This window comes from Crocodylus siamensis, chromosome 2 (assembly GCF_052110815.1).
Source record: "Crocodylus siamensis isolate JL-2025a chromosome 2, ASM5211081v1, whole genome shotgun sequence".
NCBI lineage: Eukaryota > Metazoa > Chordata > Crocodylia > Crocodylidae > Crocodylus > Crocodylus siamensis.
The window spans coordinates 85,178,529-85,198,193 of record NC_143396.1 but is presented as its reverse complement, the minus strand read 5'-3'; the positions used below and the strand labels follow the sequence as shown (position 1 = coordinate 85,198,193).

Below are 19,665 nucleotides of genomic sequence, written 5' to 3'. Positions count from 1 at the left end.
TCTTCTGCTTTTCCTTATTGCCTATATATGGTGCTCTTGGTGTTCCTGAAATTGTGCCTTGCAGTTGTATGGTAATGTCTGAAGTGCCAGTTTTCAGGAATTGGGCAAATGTTTGCCTGTGAACAAAGGAGATTAAATGCAACAGCCTAAGGACAAGGAGAATAAGGGGAGGGGAAGGAGGCTTTACAATCGTACGTCCCAAATAGCAGTCAACTTCATAAATCAGTTGGCCAATCAAAAATAAGTAATTTGTTTTCTTTTGTGATCCTTGATTTTTGTTTCTTGATTTGTGTTTGCCTGTTTTTCATTTGGAATTGTCTTTTGTACAGTTGGAATCAATTCAAACTGAGCCAGGATCAAAATAAAATGAGAAACAGTTATGGGTTTCCCAACAAATTGTTTAATTTATCCCATCTTTAGCTTGTAAAAAAATAAAGAAAGCAAATGTACAGTTTGGCATCTGACACTCTAGAAAATAGAGCATAAATAAATATTTTTGGCTCCACACAGTAGATTATGAAATACACAAAGTGCAGAGGGAAAGAGGGGGAACAATATGAAGCTCATTATTCATCATTACTCTATCTGACAAGTTTAACCTGTTTTTGAATCAGGTCATTTTATAAGAATTTTTTCCTTTTTCATTAGTATATTTTGCTTTAAACAGCCTACCAATATAACAAGTAAAATAAAGTAGCACAACAAAGTCTAATTTTGGAGGACTTAACCAAATATAAAAATCATCTCATTTTTTTGTTACATCACTATAACAAATGTACCTCAGTATCACTAGTTGAGCACGATGAAGCAAATACCTTTGAATTAACAGTTATGGTAAATAAAAATTTTGGTGTTGTAAAAGGTCACTTCCACTATATGGAAACTACTCCTTTCATAATTACAAAATATATATAATCACACTTTAATTCTATGTTGCATTATAATATTTCTGGTGGGCTTGTGCTCGCTCTCTCACTCTCTTCAGCAACAGAAGAAAAAATTAACAAAGGATATGAATAGCATTCATTTCTAGCAGTGGATATTTCTGAGAAATTTTCCCTTCTACAAATCTTTCCAAAAGATGGAGCAGTACAAGCATTCTAGCCTGCAGGCACCCTCTCCTCACTGCTCCCTGTGCCTTCCCAAAATGGGGGGTGATTCCAGTATAAGGTAATCATGGAGAGCAGTGGCTGCGCCACTCTTCCTATTCCATTGGGAAGAGTGAACCAGTGAGGAAGCAGGTCTGAGGAATCAGTGGGATGTCTTTTCCCATCACTATCCTCTCCTCTAATGGAGTGGTAGGGAAGTAAAGCAGTGAAGAAATGTCCCTGCCCATTCTCCAACCATGTGTCCTAGGTCTGGGAAAGGGGTGTGGAGCAGACACCCAAAAGAAAATTCAAGAGCAAAAGAACAAGTGGTGGAAAGAAGAATTGCTTAGGAGTCCTTATATTTTAAGAGGAATCACTTAAGATATATGGAGCTGGCTCAAGGCCTACTTAAAGAACCAGTTGCCCAAGAGGGTCTGAGAGTAGGGCCCAGTAGGGAATGCAAGAGCCAGAGAGAGTGGTGCCTAGAAGGATGTCCAGGAGCCACAGAGGGGCCAAGACTGGGTCCAGGGGGTCCATGAAACCTGAGGGGGGCTGAGACTCAGGCCAGCAGGTCCACGAGTCCAGAGAGGGGCCAAAACTTAGACCAAGGGGTCCACAAGCTGAGAGGGGCTCTGTGTGAGACCGGGGGTCCAAGAGAGAGCAGGCTGAGCATGAGATCAGGGTCTGAGAACCCGGAGAGACGGGTGGAAAGAAGACCACAGGGACCAGGTGCAGGCAACCAGAGGGTCTGACACCACAGAGAAGTCCTGAGAGTGTTGAGGAGCCCAGAGAGGGGCTAAGTTGAATGACCATCAGGTAATTATCAGTGTATGATAACACCCATGTGGCATGGGGTGTGGTGTATGGGATGACAGAGCCACACAATAAGTCCTTAAGGCTATGGAGGAGCACGGATGCACACTTAGCCGTTAAAGCTGCAGGCACCCTACAGGGGCACAGACAGGCCAAGAGGAGCTTAAGGGCCAATTTAAGATTATTGGGGTCCAATAGAGACCCAGTGGTGACTCAAATGGACCAATGCTCAGTCTAAGGTACATAGGCAAACTCCCTTATTCAATTTCTAATAAGAACATGGCTTGGCGAGCGAGCAATTGAGGGAGGGCTATAGAGTTAGAGCTCAATAGGAGCCACATGGCCACCAGGGATAATCATGACCAACCCTGTGGCCCGAATCCTGTCACACTAGTTACATTCCAAATTCAAGATGACCTACACCTCCATTACTGATCTTCATTATGCTTACCATTGTGTTGTCTTCAATTAAAGAGCACCAGGTCACTCTCAACTATTCTGTGAAGCACATTAAATGCTTGGACTCACTGGGAATGTCTACATTAGACACTTAATACGCTGTAGACTGACTGACTGCAGATTACAGCATCATGGCAAAAACTGTGCTATTACACTAATGTGCAGTAGTATTAGTCTACCGTGCATTAACTGTTAAGAAAAAAGAATGTGATCATGCTAATGTGTAGTAGGGCAGCCTACTATGTATTTAACTAGTACTTCCTTTTGCAAGTACTAAATTTAATGTGCAGTAGGCACTGTGCATTAATGAAGGTGTAGACACGCCCACTGTCAATTGCACATAAACCAAGATACTTTACCGAACTACTCCAAACCAACCAGCTGTTCCCACATACTACAATTAGAGGACAATCCTTGAAGACTAGTGAGAATTTCCCCTACCTGGGTAGTCAGTTTTCCCAAAACAGAAGTATAGATGTTGATAAAATCTGCCATTGCTGCCTTTGGATGTCTCCAAAATAGTGTATTCAATGATCATGACATCAGAACCCAAAACAAACTTTTCTTTTAACAATCTGCTGTTTTCTCTACCCTGTATGTGTGAAACCTGGACAATATATCAGAAATACCTGAAAGCCTTGGCATGTTAGCATGAGCAATATCTTTAGAAAATCCTCCACATCAACTGGAAGGACAGAAGAATGAATGCCAGCATTCTGGCTCAAACAAATACCACAAGCATCAAAGCTATTTTATATGGCATTAGCTTTGTTGAACAGGACATGTCATAAGGTTTCCTAATGAATGGCTCCCAAAACAGGTCCTGTACTCCCAACTCATCAATGGCCATCACTCTAGAGTTGGGCAAAAGAAGAGTTTCAAGAACACCTTGAAGGTCAATCTAAAGAAATATGATATTAATATTAATACCTGAGACACTCAAGCACTGAATCGTCCACTATGGAGCCATGAAATACAACAAGGCTCGGACCATTTCAGACAGACTCACTTCACTACAGAAGCAAATTGGAAGAGAGAAAAGGAAAAGAGCTGTGACTTGATATCACCAAAATTCACTTCTTCCTTCTGAAATCGTCTGCCATGTCTACAGTCAGATATGCAGATTTCAGATTGGCTTCTTCAGTCATACCCAGACTTACCAATGACTTCTCTATCTACTAGAAGACTGCTATTCTCATATCAATTGAGTGTTTGTGACAACAGTGGTGAATTATGGAGCTAAAATAGCTTATTGAAAGTTAGCTTGTGTATCGCTACACTACATTGCAGTGTAGACATTTTATCCCATATTACATGAGATAACAGAATTACATATGTTTCAGCAGCGGCATATTGTGTCATGTATTCACTTGTGACAAACTACATTTGGATACTGACTGTTCAAATGAAAATAAAAATAGTAAAGACTGGCCAGCTTTATTAAATTATTCCAGTACTTATGAGAACTAATTTCTGGGGGAAAGCCTCATTCTGCAAATAACCATTTTTTAAAGTACCAAGAGAGAATTTTGCTGCCAGAAATAGTATTTGAATTTTACATACTGGAGAAAGAAATTTTACAATTTGTAAACCAAATATTCTAACCAAGAGCCAAATTCTGCGGTCATTTTTTTCAGATCGCCAACAAATCATTTGAATTTTGTGCTAGTAAGGACTGATTATGGGACTATCCATACTCTGAGGTACTGAGGTACCATGGGCTTATGCTACGCAGAAAAAAAAGTGTGGTTACTACAAAACTTCAATACTGAAAATTGAGAATATCTGGAAATGAGTCTTTGAATTAATAAAAAATAGAAATGGGCAATTAAATCATTCTACTATCTCAGAATTAGTAGACAACTTTCATTATTTTTTTCATACCCAAGTATTTTCATTTTTGAAAAGCATCAGTCATTTATATTGATGAAGGTCACACACTGTATACAGTTTTGCCAGAACTGGGCAATAAATCTTTTACCCATTCTGTGATAGATTTTGAGTAGTCAAACATTTTCCTCATTTCCCATTGGAATGAACAAAGGGTCTTTTGAAGTTTTTTGTAATATATAGCAGTAGTTGTAACAGTAATTTCTGTCATTTTTTTTAGTATAAAATAGACACACACACACAAATACTTTCACCCATCTCAGGATAACTTATAGTTAAAACACTTGCTGAAGGTACTGGAGACCAAGGTTCAATACACTGCTCTGGCTAGTTAAGGACAGTGGGGTCCCACATCTAAAGCAAGTATCCTAACAACCAAGCTGAGAGCTCTTCTAGTTTGGATCTTAACTTTGTATGAATAATTAAAACTCGCAGAAGCAGGAACCTAGACCTGGGTCTCCCATACCCGGGTCTCCCATACCCCAGGTGGGTGGAACTGAAAAAAGGTACAGAGAAGGGAAACCAAATAATCAGAGGCATGGAACAGCTGCCATATAAGGAGAGAGGTTAGGATCCTTTAGTCTGGAGGGGAGGAGGAGGAGGCTGAGGTGGATATGACAGAGATGTATACAAATCATGAAGGGTGTGGACAAAGGGAACAGGGAACTTATTCACCAAATCCCAGAATAGTTGAACTACTGGCATCCACTGAAATTAGTAGGTGTCAGGTTTAAAACTAACAAGAGACTTTAAGCAAAACAACTTGTGAAATTCATTGTCACAGGAGATGGTAGAGACAAATAGCAAAGCCAGGTTCAGAAAGAGACTTGAAAAAAAATCATGGATGATAAATCTATTAATAGCAGAACAGAATAGTTGACGGTTTTCTCTGGCATCTCTAAATCAATAATAGTCGATGCCAGGGAGGGTAAGGAATAGGGGATATATCACTCTAGATCTATTTGGATTCAATGGCTCCCCCTAAAGGATCCACTTCTCAATGTCAAAGAGAGGATACCAGGCTAGATTGTCCATTGGGCTGACCCAGTATTGCATCTATAAATCCCTTAATCTTTGGACTGTAGCAGTACTTTCTAATATTTTCCCAATTAACATTTAATTCCACAGAAGAAAGTCTACCTTGCACACTAACTGGTAGTTATTCATTCATCTGATGTACAGAAAGTTTAATTTCAACAAATCAACATTATCAGACCAAAAATATAATCTTGTTGGTAAATTCCTGAATCATTTATTGATAAAACATTTCTGTACCCAACTGTTTAGAAATCATAAGGCTACCATGCGTAAAGCAATGTGTTTGAGGCTCTTCTACTTTGCCTTTTGGTTTTTGAAGAACTAGAATTTATGACTAGAAATTTAATTTCTTCCCTGCCAAAAAAGAAAAGTGAAATTTTCTAGTATTGATTATTACAAGAGTTGGGGCTCAGAAAAAAACACAAAATAGGATGAGGCTTGCAATAAAAGCATGAGAGCTGGCAACACTGAATTAATTGGGTGAGAAGGTGGCACATTTTGCAGCTGGGGCTTTTGGCACCCAAGAAGCTATGTACATTCCCTGCATGTTTAGACAGGGAAGGCTGGTGAACTTTTGATATCAGGGAAGATGTACAGCTGCTCTTTTCTTCCAATGGAGGAGATTAGAAAGCACAGTTTCTAAAAGGACAGCACTTTGAATCCTTATTTCTAACTACAACACCACTGTGACAAAAGACATAGTAACAAAATTATGGAATATAAAAGACACTATTGCTTTTGAACAGGTTTACATACAGTGAAAAACATTGATTTTCACATGGCACTTGTTTAACTGGTAGTAAAGTCTGTGTGCATTAATTTGTGGAAAAATATAGGAAATAAGAAAGAATGATGAAGAAGGAAGTCAACCAAAAAGCCTTTGCATCCAGAAGATCTTCTCAGGGTTCTGAAAATGTGACAAGCAAGATTTTCTTTTTCTTCTCTTTTTTTTTTCTTTTGGTTATATCCATTATTGACCAAACTGTATATAGTTGGGAAAGATAATAAACTAACTTTCCATTTGGGCACAAAACCTTGTCTGTCATCCAAGAACTGCCCCCCGCCCCCAACCTTGCTTCTTGGTCCTGACTTTCGACATCCCTGTTCTAGTCTTGATCCTAGCAAAGGCTGTCAGTCACCCAAAATTATGGCAGACTTTTACTGCACAAAAATAGAGATTTGCAATATATTTTCCAAATACCCTGCAAAATAAAGGAGGAACTGAAATTTAGTTTTCTTCTCGTGCAAGTTGATAGCTCTATTTTACAAGAGTTAATTTTAATTTCTTCAAGAGTTAATGTTAAATTTATTCTATGTATGTAATTAATTAGCCGTTACTCCAGTACAATTAATATATCCATCCATATATAAATATAAATCCATATATAAATATAACCACTTTGCCACCCTGGTATACAAAAACATACACACAAGCCAAATTTATTAAGGCCCTATATACATGTTCCACTTAAGGCATGATTAAATAGTCAGTCATGCCTTAGGTAGTCACTTGGTCACATGTTCAATCAATTAATAGCACAATAAAAACAGGAATAAGCTAAAGTTATTTAACAAAATGTGTAATAACTTTGTATCTTCTTCCTATCATGTCATTAATTGAACATATGGTTGTGGCCCCTATGGCAGGGAGCTGCACCAGCTGATTAGAGCTTCTAACTCGGGGATCCCATGGGCACCCCCAAGAGCTCCCAGCTGACAGTGATCTCAGCTCCCCGCTCTGTGTGTGTGTGTGTGTGTGTGTGTGTGTGTGTGTGTGTGTGTTGGTGTGTGTGACACATGCCCTGGCTGGGATATCCAATCAGCTATGGTCTCCCAGCTGCAGGATCAGGGGACCCTCAGCTGTGGGATCTTGCTTTTTGCCAGTGCTGTGGGGGAGCCTGGGATCATGTTCCCCCTCCACCGACAATAAGGCGTGATGGAATCTGATTTGCAATCCTAGAATCATGCTTCCTGCCATGCATGTGTGGCATGCCAGGAGGCACAATTGTGTGGATCATTCATTTGACCCCTCACGCCTTTACCTGCAAATATAGAAGGGTCCTGAAAAAAGCTTGGACAGGTTCTGAGGAAGAAGGAACATGTCCTTTTATGAGAAACCAATCAAGTTTCTTCTCCTTTCCTTGACTTTTAAGAGTACAGTAAAATGAAATGTTTAGATGCCTCCTCTCCATGTCTGAATGAAAGATTTTATTATACAAATAGCACATTTGTGATATTCTTGTAATTATCTCCAAACACTACATTTATCATATACCTCTAGTCAGTTTCCTTGTTTTTGGCTGATTAATGAAACAGGGACAACATTTTGAAATTACTATAAAACTGTCCCCTTGAGCTTAAAAATCGCTGAATAGTCAATAATTTCAGCCTAAAACTTTTAGCATTATATCTCACTGCCATATATTTTCCTAATTCCCTTCTAAGCAATTTTCAATTTTAACACAACTAAAATAGAAAATATTTTAGTACACAAATAGCATATGTTTGTAATGCTTTTCTAATTATTGCCAACCACTCAGAAAACTATATTTATCATATACCTTTAGTCAGCTTCCTTGTATTTGGCTCATTAATAAAACTCAGGTAGAATTACATCCTAACTGAACCTCAAAAACTTTCAAATAGGTATCTTCAACATTTTATTTGTTTTTTACTCTTATCCTCAGCATCATCACTTTAGAGATATGGTTCCTTCTTGCCCACTAATCTACATACAACCAAAATCCAAGGAAGGAGATGTCTGAGTTTAGATCAGTGACAACTTTAAGATCACTTATGTCATGATGTATTCAAATTTAGGGCCCATCTACACAGTAAAACAAAAATTGTGATTTTAAAACTGGTAGGCCTACCTGTGGGAACATGAATGCAAATAATGGCTAAAATAACAGTGAAGCTAAACTGGTACAGATTGCACCAACTGTGCTACAATCACATCTTCATTTTCTTGTCTAGACAGAAATTAGAAATTTGGGTTTGCCACTTAAGAAAGCTATGCATCCAGCAGTATAAGACACACATCTATAATCCTCTACGACAAATAAACCAGACCTAAAATTGTCTGTACAACTGGACAAAATAACTGAAATAATCTAGCTTTAAAGATGAAGAGCTATGAAATAATATTGAAAAATATATCGTTAAAACATTCCCTCCTACCAGTGAAATGTAGCATATATGTATAAATGCCCAGGTGTCCTGAATCCTACCTCACCAATCTTCTAGTGGCAAGACACAGCTGTGCAGGCAAAAAATTGTATTAACTCTTAATCTGTAGGTGCTCACAACATGTTTTAACTTTAACACTGCTTAACATGCCATAGATTTAGTGTGGTCTAAATGCAACATGTAAATTTACCCTAAGAAGCATACTTGCAAGTATCACCTATAAAAGCATCATAGGGCTGCCTATTCATTCAAGCTATATACTACCTACACAGACAGCATCAGAGATTTTGCAATGTGGGACATATTGAACAGAGATCTGCTAATAAAAAAATATAAAAATAAAACCCTCTTACCTGAGATAGCTCATTACTGTCCACAAGCCCATTCCTGTCAGAATCAAAATAATTAAACATCTGATCCACCAGAATTTTCTTTAGAGCTATTTTATCTTCTATAATTTTTTCTTTTGCTTGTGCAATGTATCTCCGGTTTTGTAGGTCCAGCAGCATATTTTTCACTTTGCTGTATTCAGGAGATTTGCACTTATCTCCTATAAAATAAATGAACAATTTAAAATTATTTTGAATCATATGGTCAAACTTCTTAAAAGAAAAAAATATGAAAAGCTGAAGACATTAAAATTATGTATTAATAGGAACATTAAACAAGGTTGCTGTATGTAGTATGGTGACGCAGATTTCTTCTAAAAAAGCTCAATATAAAATTGGTGGGCGGCCTACCATTTACTTAAGTGGTTGTTGCCAAAAGGGAAATGATTGTCATGCTACATTTCTACAATCTTATGTGCTGGTTTTCTCCCTCACAAAGTGTTTTTAATACATTTCTGTGATAGGTTACATTATATTAAATTTTCTGTTTTGCTTTTAAGCTAGGTCATTTTGGAGTGGTCGTATCTGAAAAAAATCATATTTTTTTCATCAGTAATACTGCATTTTGTATGAACAGTGATACTGTATATATTGCAGAGCAAAGGTAAATAACTGAAAATGAACAATTTACTATATAAAAGAAAACTAATATAAAAAGTAGAACACTTTATCCAAGTACTTTCAAAACTAATTCAATCCCTTAACTTAAAGGAAAGGAAGAAGATTCATTTTATTGCCTTCATAGTCAGATTATCTATAAAAATAACTTTTTGCAGATGTCCTGGCTACAGCTATTTGCTGAAACATAACACCTATGTACATACATATGGACACATATGCACACCCCAGATCCTCCCTATGCCTTTAAGCTCCATTACACATGTACAGACTGTATTTCAAGGTGAAAGTGGGGGTGGGGTGGGGGGATAGAGGGGTGGATTGTTTAATACTTTCAGTGTGCGCTGGTTTTTGTTTGTTTTAATTAGAAAGAAGTTTAAGGTTTCAAGGCAAGATCTGTTGGTATGTGAAAGTGCATATAAATAACCAAAAAAATTTTTTGTCCTATTTCAAAGTCATCCTGGATTTGCGGTAATTTAAGATGGCCACCCCCTAATAAATTATATTCTAAACATGGAAAATTATACATTTGTTTAATTCTCCAAGTCTAGAATCTAGTTATTAGAAGGTCCTCTTAAATTCATCTCCCACCACCATTGCCACAGGGAAAGCAATGGCAGAAAAAGCAATGGCAGAGGGGTACGCAGCCTGTCCTATGGCCCTTGCCATTCCTCCCTTCCCCACCTCCGTCACTTGCCCCCATATGTCTACCCCTCCGGTCACCTTCAGGCTACTTTTGTGATGGGACAAATCCTCCATTGCCCCATAGAGGAGGCTAATGGCTTAATGTGGCCGAAAGCAAATACAGTTCCTGGTATACAAGGACCACTACTATACACTTTTCTGCTTATTTTGAAAGTTTGAAATGGCTCAAAAGTGGGGTTACTTGTGCAGAAAGAATCACATCTCAGTGGGAGCCTTCCCTCCACACCCATTGACTTCACCCCCTGCCAATTGTCCTTGTCTGGTCCCTGTCCCTGCTCCCCTTTATGTTTTCAGGAATAGGGGAAAGGTGTTGGGGAACAAACTCAGGCATGTGGGGGGCAGGGGAAAAATGGAAAAGGGTCTGGACTCTCACCGCCTACCATTACTTCCCTCAGCACAGTAGCAGAGGGAGACAAATTTAGGGTGACATTCTACTAATTTAGATGCTATACATGGAAAATTAAAACAAATTTATAATTTTTTTATGTACATAATCTTATTATTGGTAGTCTTATCTTAAATTTGAAGTCTTTGATTCTGGTAAATACAATACTTTGGCCAATGGATTCTTGGGAAGCTCAGACTATGCATATAGTGCCCCCCCAGCCCCTCCTATAAAGGCTGAAATTTGTTTACAAAACCGGAAGTCTTTCATGATCTAATTATAAGCAGGAGAATATTTACATGCTTTCAGATACATCCCAAGGATAACATCTTTTTTAATTGTGTAGGGGTTTTGGCTCTGCTAGACCATAGTTATGCTAAGCTATAGTTAAATTAATATACTGCAAAAGAACTTGGGAGTAACGGGCTTCACTGGCCACTGGATGACCTGATAAAAGACAGTGAGCAAAAACACAAATGTAAAATAAGAAACAATAGCTGAACAAGTTGAAGTTAGAACTCACTAAAGGAGAGATAACAAGAGACAAGTTGTACACAGCAGACTGAAGATGCTCAAGCTAAGTAAGGAAATGAGCTAGAAAGGCCCAAGCTCAGCAAACGGTGAGCCTATATGCCCGAACTTGAAAGGGGGAAGCTGTAATTCACAAGGAATGAGCTGCAGGTGTCCAGACTTGGCCAAGAGACAAGTAAAGAGGGACAACTTGATTGACAGAGGTAGAGAGAGAAAGAGAAGAGCTGGCACAGAGTGAGGGCATCTAGGTTATAAATATGGGGGTTGAGAGCCTTGCCTTTTTGTAGCAACTTAGGGGATGTCTGGGCACACAATGTGTAACTTACCATTGTCTGGACAGTTTTGGTGAGCAGGCTGACTGCTAGGCAGCCCTACTAGCTACTATCCTTAAAGACAATAAATGTATCTGAGCTTTCACCACCAAGTGTCATTCTTGCTCTTGGTCTCTTTTTTAAAATATGCATTCATCATTGTCTAGAATGTCCTTGCTCAGGTACCTTGGACCACGACCACAGGGACCATCTAAATGGTCATTAAATATACCTGTGTAACCCCGGTACACCCAAGGGTGTGCCCTATTCTCAATAGGATGGGGTGGGTAGGCAGGAGTGGGTGCTGTGAGAGGGATGCCAGAATTTCGAGCAGATCTCTCTTTCCTCTATAGAGTTAGCCCAAGCCCAAAGTTCTTAACTATGTACAATTTATTGAGTTATAATAAATATAAATATAAAACTAAATATCATAACCAGTAACCAAGGTCAAACCTTAAATAACACTATTCATAACATCACAATACAACATTTCAATCGCAAAAATATAAGGCGCAAACATGAACAATCTTAATACCTATTTCCTTAATATAGTCCCTGATCCATGGCAAGAGATAGTCCTCTTTCCAATCGGGTCCCTTCGTGGGGGTGTCCAGAAAGCACCAGGGGCCCCTCCCCTTAGGGCCTTGACTAGGCGGGGGTGCTGCTCACCCAGCCCCTTGTCTAGGTTTGCTCACCACAAATGTTTTTCCCCTGTGGGACCCAAGGGCCCAATGACTCACACTCTCTCAGGTGGCAGTGGTCAGGGCACAGCCTGATGGGGTCTCCTCTGCTGGAGACCGCTGGGCTTCTCTCCACCCTGTGTCCCACTCTTGGCACCGAGGGCTCAGCTCCTCTCAGCTGCTGCACCACTGCTGCTGGCTCCTGGGTGCTGAGCCTCAAACTGCAGCACTACCATTCCCCTGTGCCCTGGCTTGGCACTGAGGGCTCTCTTAGCACAGGATGAGCACTTCAGACTCCTTCTGTCCATCCTCACACTGGGTGGCTAACTCAAGCAGCCTCCACTGCTCCCTGGTTCTGAAGGCTTGGGCCTGTGTACCTCCCTGAGCACTGTGGGACCTGGCTGCTTGCTGGAAAATGGGACCTCAGTTGCCTCAGTGTGACCCCCAAGGCCCTGCTGGGTTTGTAGGCTCAAGCTGCTGCTTGAGGCTCCCAAAACCTGGGCCCCGTGCACCAAACTGTGCACTGTGGTGGGCCTGATCAGTCTTGCACTTCTCCCAGGGCTGGGTCTCCGTGCACCATCCCTGTGCGCCATCAACAGCCCAAGAAGTCTCACACTGCTCCCAAGACTGCTCCAACAATAGGAGCTTCAGGACCCTTGGGCCTATTACCCACTGAGGGAGAACTCCCCCACTTTTCTTGGCTCCACTCTTCTTGAGTCCCTCACTGCATCTGCCCCTTATGCTGGGCACATGGATCTTTTATATGCTCCAGGGCTCTGCCCCTGAAGTCTTCCGGACCTGACAGTTTACAGCCTTCAATCAAGACTGGGGGAGCTCTTCTCCCCCTCCCCTCAGGAAAGGGGCGGGGCTTTATTTCTCCTATTGCCTCCTGATTGGTGGATGGGCTCCACCAATCAAAACAGCAGGATTTCAAGCCTGGGACTGAACCCAAAATCTAAAAGCTGAGCCTGCTACACCTGCCTTAGATGCTAATTCTCAGTGATTACGAGGGATTTGAGTTTTCCACTTCTGATGGAAAACTGGGAAAAAACACACACACACATTTTACCTTTTAACAGAGAAAAAAAGTGGATTTTAACAGAGATACCCATGGATTTCCACTTTTGCAAAGAGCTCTCTGCAGGCTGGCACGGTTCCAGGCTACAAGACATTCTTGCAGAAAGGGTGGCAAACCCTAAGCTATATCCCGGGGGAAGGAGTGGGGCCTGAGAGTCTCAGGCAGCCAGTCACCCCCCCCCCCCGTGCCCCCAGTATGATCCACTTGCAGCTCTGTCCCACTGCCCACCCTGCCCCAATCCCAGCCCCACTCTCACTCCCTCCCCCCCACCACAGCCCTTTCCCCTTCCCCTGCAGACTTACCTGCTAGGGTGGTGTGCACGTGCTCAGCCTCCCCTCCCCCCCAAATAATTTTTTCTCCCTCTACCTATGGCAGAGGCAGATGTGGGCTGTCCACTATGGGCTCGCCACCCTAATGCCTCCCCCTGTGTCCTCTGCAGCACGGCAGGTGAGAACCAACAGAGGAAGGCAGAGTGGGACAGGGAGGTTTGGTATCACCACCAGGAACCCTGTGCTGCCATGGCAAGGTGCCCCCAACCTGCCTGGAAGCAGTGGGTGTGGTGCTGTGGAGTTGTGCTTCCCACCCCCACTGCTGCTGGGTGGGTAGAGTGTACATTGCCATGGTAGCATGGGGCTCCAGGCAGCAGCACCGAGCCTCCCCACTCCACTCTGCCCTCCTGTGCTGGGTCTCACCCAGTGGACCATGGAGGAGGGCATTAGCAAGGCAGAGAACTCCAAAACCAGAGTCACCAGCCTGCATCAGACCTCCCCTATGGGTTCCACTCCAGCCATGCCACCAATGGGAGAGAGGGAGCTGGACTCCAGGCTCTGCACTTGGCTCTAGCCACATTAGCTGCCACCTTCCAAGGGCAGTAGCTGGGTTCAGGTGCTGCTAGGGAGTGACAGGGTGCTGCAGACCCAGGTCCCTGGTTAAATATCCCTAGTGCTGGAGGCCTCCTCTGGAAGGGCTGGAAGGGCAGGGGGCTGTGGGTTGGGGAGTGAGGACTAATCGCAGGGCCAGAGGGCTGTGGGTTGGGAGGGCAGGGTACCTGAAGTGTGGAGACACCAGTAGGGCTGGGGTGGATAGAGGGCTGTGGGTGGGGAGAGAGGGGCACTAGCAGGGCCAGGTGGCTGTGGGTCAAGAGTGAGCAGCACTGACAGGGCCAGAGGCTCTGGGTCAGGAGTGAGGGGCACTGGCAGTGTTTGTGGGGGGCTGCTACCTGGGTATAAGGGCCACTGGCAGGGGCAGGGCACCAGCATATCAGGACTGCTCAGCATCACAAAGTGGTGGGGGGGGGGGCAGCAGTGTATATCTAGATCTAGTGTTGTTTCATTTTAATTGTGACAAAACACAGATTTGGGGGGGGGGGTTAATCAGAGAATTTGGGATTTTCATCAGACAATTTGCAATTTTTAAAACAGAAAACTAGGATCCCTAGAATCATAGAATCAATAAGACAGAAGGGACCTAGACAGATCATCTAGTCCGCCCCCCTGCCATGGGCAGGAAGGAGCACTGGGAGTGGCAGGGGTCATAAGACCCCAGCCAGGTGCCTATCCAGTCTACTCTTGAAGATTTCCAGGGAAGGTGAGAGCTCCACCTCTCTGAGAAGCCTGTTCCAGGCTCTGGCCACCCTTACAGTGGTTCTTCCTAATAACTAACCTAAACCTAATATCTAACCTAAACCTAACCCTGGTGATCACATGGTCAGATATAGTAATTATGTGGGTTAAAATGCTCTGGGCCCCATAAGTATGTATTTGTTATATTATTGCTGTATTTTCCTGCTGCTCTTAATCATCCTGTAGCACTAGCAGGTTAGAAAAAAAATTCATTAGAAAGATCTTAAGAGCAGAGTATGGAAAATGCATTGTGGAAAGATGCTATGGTGATTCTTGCCTCGGAGCAGCAATAATGGCATTTTCTGATCTTACTGGGGACAAACAAGCCTACTATAAGGAAAAGCCATCTTACAGAACTGAGCACCAAGCCCATTCGAAAAAATGTCTAGTTAGTTGTGGAACATATCTGTTTTGGTAATCTCCCAAATCTCTGTTTAAACCTTCTGGGATGGTATTCCTTTGGGCTGTACTGTGCTCAACTCCTTAGAGCTTTTCTGGACTGCAACTACTACTAAAGACCTTGAAAGTTATATACAAGTTTTATGTTTTCAATAACTAGATAATTCCTTTCAGTTTGTTTTATGCATAAAGCTGATTGAATAAAGGCTGGAATCTGCAACAAGTCCTTTGCAGATCTGGGGACTCCTTCAGCTACTGTCATTGCAAATTTGTGATGAAGTTGTGAAATAGAAGATAATGACCAATTTATATGTTTATTGTTGCACTTAGAGAGGAATAAGAAGATGAGGAAGAACGAAAGGATCATGGTAAAGAAATAGAATAGTTTTAGAAGCTTCCATCTTCTAACTTCTGTGTTTAAGCAGTCTTTTTTTATTCATCAGACCAGTTGTAACACCTGGTCCTGTATGGGTCTTTGAAACTGGAAGGGAGAATAACATATAATATATCCTATAAATCAAACTTTCAAAGTCTTTCTGACATTCTGGTCCTCTAAATGGTCTATCAGGGCCTGATTCTAAGATGCTGAGATGGGAAAGAAAATCTTCTTAGGTATCTTGATGGAGGACAAGTTATCCCAGAAATAAAAGGACAAGTTTTTCTTTCCCATCTCAGTATACTAGAATTGTATGTGGTAGTGCTGTATCTCAGTGGGTGCATGTCTACACATGTACATTTACTGTGGAGTAAATATAGCAACTTAAACTAACGTGAGTGAAAATTTGATACCTGCATCATGTAAGAATCAAATTTATACCCAAATAGTTAGTGAATAGTAATGCATGTGTAGGTGCCTTACTATACAGTAACACTGTGCGTGTGGACTTAGAATTAACTTTCATCCCAAGTCAGTCCACACCGCATTAATGTGCTTTAACATCAGCCTACACAAAAGATTTTCCAGGACACCAAGGCACCCATTAGATGGAATTCCAGGGAACCAATTTAGGGAACAGATCCTTGTCTGGAGAACCCTGTGAAGGTAAAAGATATTGGTTCTCTGGAGAAAGATCCTAACTTAACAGTGGTGAAAACAGGAAAAGAAGGAACACGTGCTCTAGTAGAGATTCTGTATTTAGTGGGAACAGTAAATAGTTTTGTTAGAGGATTCTTTTGTTTTCTTATATGCTGAAGAGACTCACAGCCTTGTTACATGTTATAATTAGACTTCTCAGAGTGGTAATCAGTATTAGCTCAAGCTTGAAGCAGTCACGTGTTCAAGCTGAAAAACTTCTCTGACTGTCTTGGACCTACATAACTGTGACTAGATCCTAGCAAGAAGAAGCTTGGAGGACTAAAAAGTAAGAATTCCTCCCACCCAGGTCTTCTCTCCTGCTTCTTGGGTCTCTTTCCCAACCCTTTGAGGTTCCCTCCCCACCCCCAGGGCTCACCTGAACCCCTCAGCTCACTTGTGGTTACTGCTGCTGTCTTGTAGAAGCAGGCAGGGAAGGAGAACCCACATGCCCAGCCATTGAAGAGCCACAGCTGCTCTGTTGGTTAAGCGCAGCTCAGAAAGTGGGAATGGTATCAGTAGCTGCAGCCAGGCAGATGGTCTCCCCTTCCTGCTCCCTTGGGACAGTACCAGCAGACACAGGCAAGCTTGGAGCTTTAGGATGGTAGAAGGTGAGAGGAAACAGGGACCTGGGGTGCCAAGGGGTAGGGGATGGTTGGTCTGATCCAAAGAAGGCATGGGAGGGGGGATGTGGTGGGGTACAGCAGGACTGATCTGGGCTAGCAGGGGGAGGAGGTGGGGGATTATAGCCTAGAGTGCCTACATGTTAGTGTAACAGGAGCTGGATAACACATATCACAAATAAACCTACACTGTAGTGATGTAACTTTAAGGCAACTAAAGAGTGCTTAAAACTGGTTTCATGTCTTAATGTGCGGACAATCCTGGTGTTAAGAGCTCAATGAGCCAAGAAAAATTAACGCATAACAAAGCCCTGATGCTAGTAACACTGATATTGAGTTATGTACCTGTAATTTTAACAATTAAGTTAGTAATGCTGACACCAAAGACCCTGGTGTTTGTATTGGGTTTTCTATTCTGGACTTCAGTACCAATTTGATGTCAGTGCCAGAACTGAAAAAAAAAAGTTCTTTCCAGCACTGTTCTTAGGTGCTAAGGTTGACTTTGTCTCAAGTAAGCATTGAGGCAGCAAAGGTTTATAGTAGCTGGACTTTGAAAGCCACTGTTTAGAAAATCCAATATTTTTTGGTGGATTGCCTTTGGCTGCTTTCACTATTATGCCCCGCACCAATTCTCTTCTTCAGTAATCCCTCTCAGTTGAAGATGACTGTCTTCCATGATTGTCTTGTCTATGCGTCTGAAGACAGCTGATGAAGGCCTATCCAGGACTGACAGACTATACCGGAGCTTGGACATGTGTTTCCACATGGGATGGGTGGTGCTGGATTCTAAATTCCTGGTGCTGGTTTCTGACATGCTGTTTTTTCCACTCCCACTTTTCCATCTCCCATTGTTGTCATGAGGTTTAAAAATACCAAGATCCCTGCAGCAAACTCTTCTTCCATTTGGGGAAGTCCTGGGTGATAATCTCCCATGAGCTGACATTGATGTTCCATTTTTTTAAGTTGTCCTTGAGGATGTCCTTGAAGCACTTTTTGTGCCTTACTCTTGTGCCTTGGCTGAGCTGGGAGAATAAAGCTTAGTTCAGGAGTCTGGATTTGGATATACAAATGATATGGCTGGCCCAACAAATTTGATGTGAGATGCTCATTGCCTCAATATTCATGGCTTTTGCTTGCAGGAAGAAGCTAACATTAGTGTGTCTGTTTTCCTACTGGATTCAAAGGATCTTCATCAGGCAGCCTAGATGGTATTCTCCAAGAAACTCAGATGTCTTCTGTCCATGTCTCAGCTCCATACACAAGGTGGAGATCATGACTTTTAGATAAACTATGAGCTTGGTTTTGGATCTGATGTTGCAATCTTCAAACCTCCATTTCCTTCAGGCATCCAAAGGCCACACTTGCACATTTGAGGCAATGTTATATTTCTTTGTCAATGTTAGCCTTCTGCAAGAGATGGCTTCTGAGGTACTGGAAATACTCAATGTTCTCCAGAGTCTCACCATAGACCTGGGTTGCCAGAGCTGGGGACTGTTCATTAGGAGCTTGTTGATGAAGGACCTTAATCTTCTGAATGTTAAGTGTCAGCCCCATTTTCTTGTATGCTTCAGTAAAGACGTCAATGATTGCCTTGGTTTTGGCTCAAAGTTAGCTGAGGTTTAACAGCTTACCATCCATTTGGTAGCTTAGCTCCACTCTGAAAGCTTGTTGGTGGTTAGATGTAGCATTGCAGCAAAGCTACTGAGAAGTGATGGAGTGACAATGCAGCCTTGCTTAACTCCCATTTTAACCTCAAAGAGATATCTGATAGATGTATTACTGAGATCTCCTGGTCATTCTCATCAAACCAGTCTTGATGTTGCCTGGTAGAGAATCAAAGGGTCTCTTCACATGCACTGATGATAGTAGCCTTGAGGGCACTCAAAGTGCTGCTGACATTCTACCATTGCTGCTGACTGGAATTCACTGAGGCACTGGTGGAACAGGTCTCTAATGCATGGGTCCTTGAGTCCTTCAATGTTGATCTTCTGTTGGCATTGCTTCTGATGCAGCCATTATTTGGAAGACAGTTTGAATGACAAAATTGAGTGGATGAGTCAGTGATAAGTCCAGCAATCATCAGCTCCTAGCACAGATCGGGTGCAGTGCACAACTTTGCAATCACAGGCACAGACAATGACCCAGTAAATCAGGTGCTAATGCTTAGATTGTGGGTGTTATCATAATGTCTTGTGCCTGTTTTTCTGACAGAACAGGACATTGGTGATGGTGAGTCCATGTTCTGCACATTTGGACAAGAGGAGGATGCCACTGGAGTTGACCTTTCCTGCTCTATCCTTGGCGATGATTCCATTCCAGAAGCTAGTCTCATCTCAATTTGGCATTGAAACCACCAAGTAGAATAAGTCTGTTTCCCTCTGGAACATCAGAAAGGACTTGACCAAGGTTGGTGTAGAATTCTTCCTTCATTTAATTTGTGGTATCAGGAGTCAGGGTGTATTCCCTGATGACAGTGGCATATTGGCTCCCCACCAGTTTAAGACAGAGTCCTGAGGTGCTCATTAATTCCAATCAGGAACTCACTGAGTTGGTTTATAAGTTCATTCTTAATGGCAAAACCAAAGCAGGGAAGTCAGTGTTCTCTGACTTCTTTACCCTTCCAGATGAAGGTATAACCAAGTCCATTACTTTGAGCTGCCCATCTCCTGTTTGCCGGGTCTTGCTCAGTACAGCTACCCTTACGTTGTCACCTTAGTTCTCAGGCCACAATTACAGTGTAATGCTCTGGGCATTCACTATTAGAGTTGTTCATGA

At 42.1% G+C, this 19,665-nt stretch overlaps 1 protein-coding gene across 2 annotated transcripts in view; it reads right to left on the bottom strand.

The window, feature by feature from the left end:
- Positions 1 to 19,665, bottom strand: part of FSTL5 (follistatin like 5) — a 597,279-nt gene that overhangs the window by 257,960 nt on the left and 319,654 nt on the right. For both annotated transcript variants that reach the window (XM_090036262.1, XM_090036263.1), the window contains exon 5: positions 8,831 to 9,027. In XM_090036262.1, the coding sequence (XP_089892388.1) occupies positions 8,831 to 9,027 (197 nt within the window). The remainder of the gene's footprint in view (positions 1 to 8,830; positions 9,028 to 19,665) is intronic.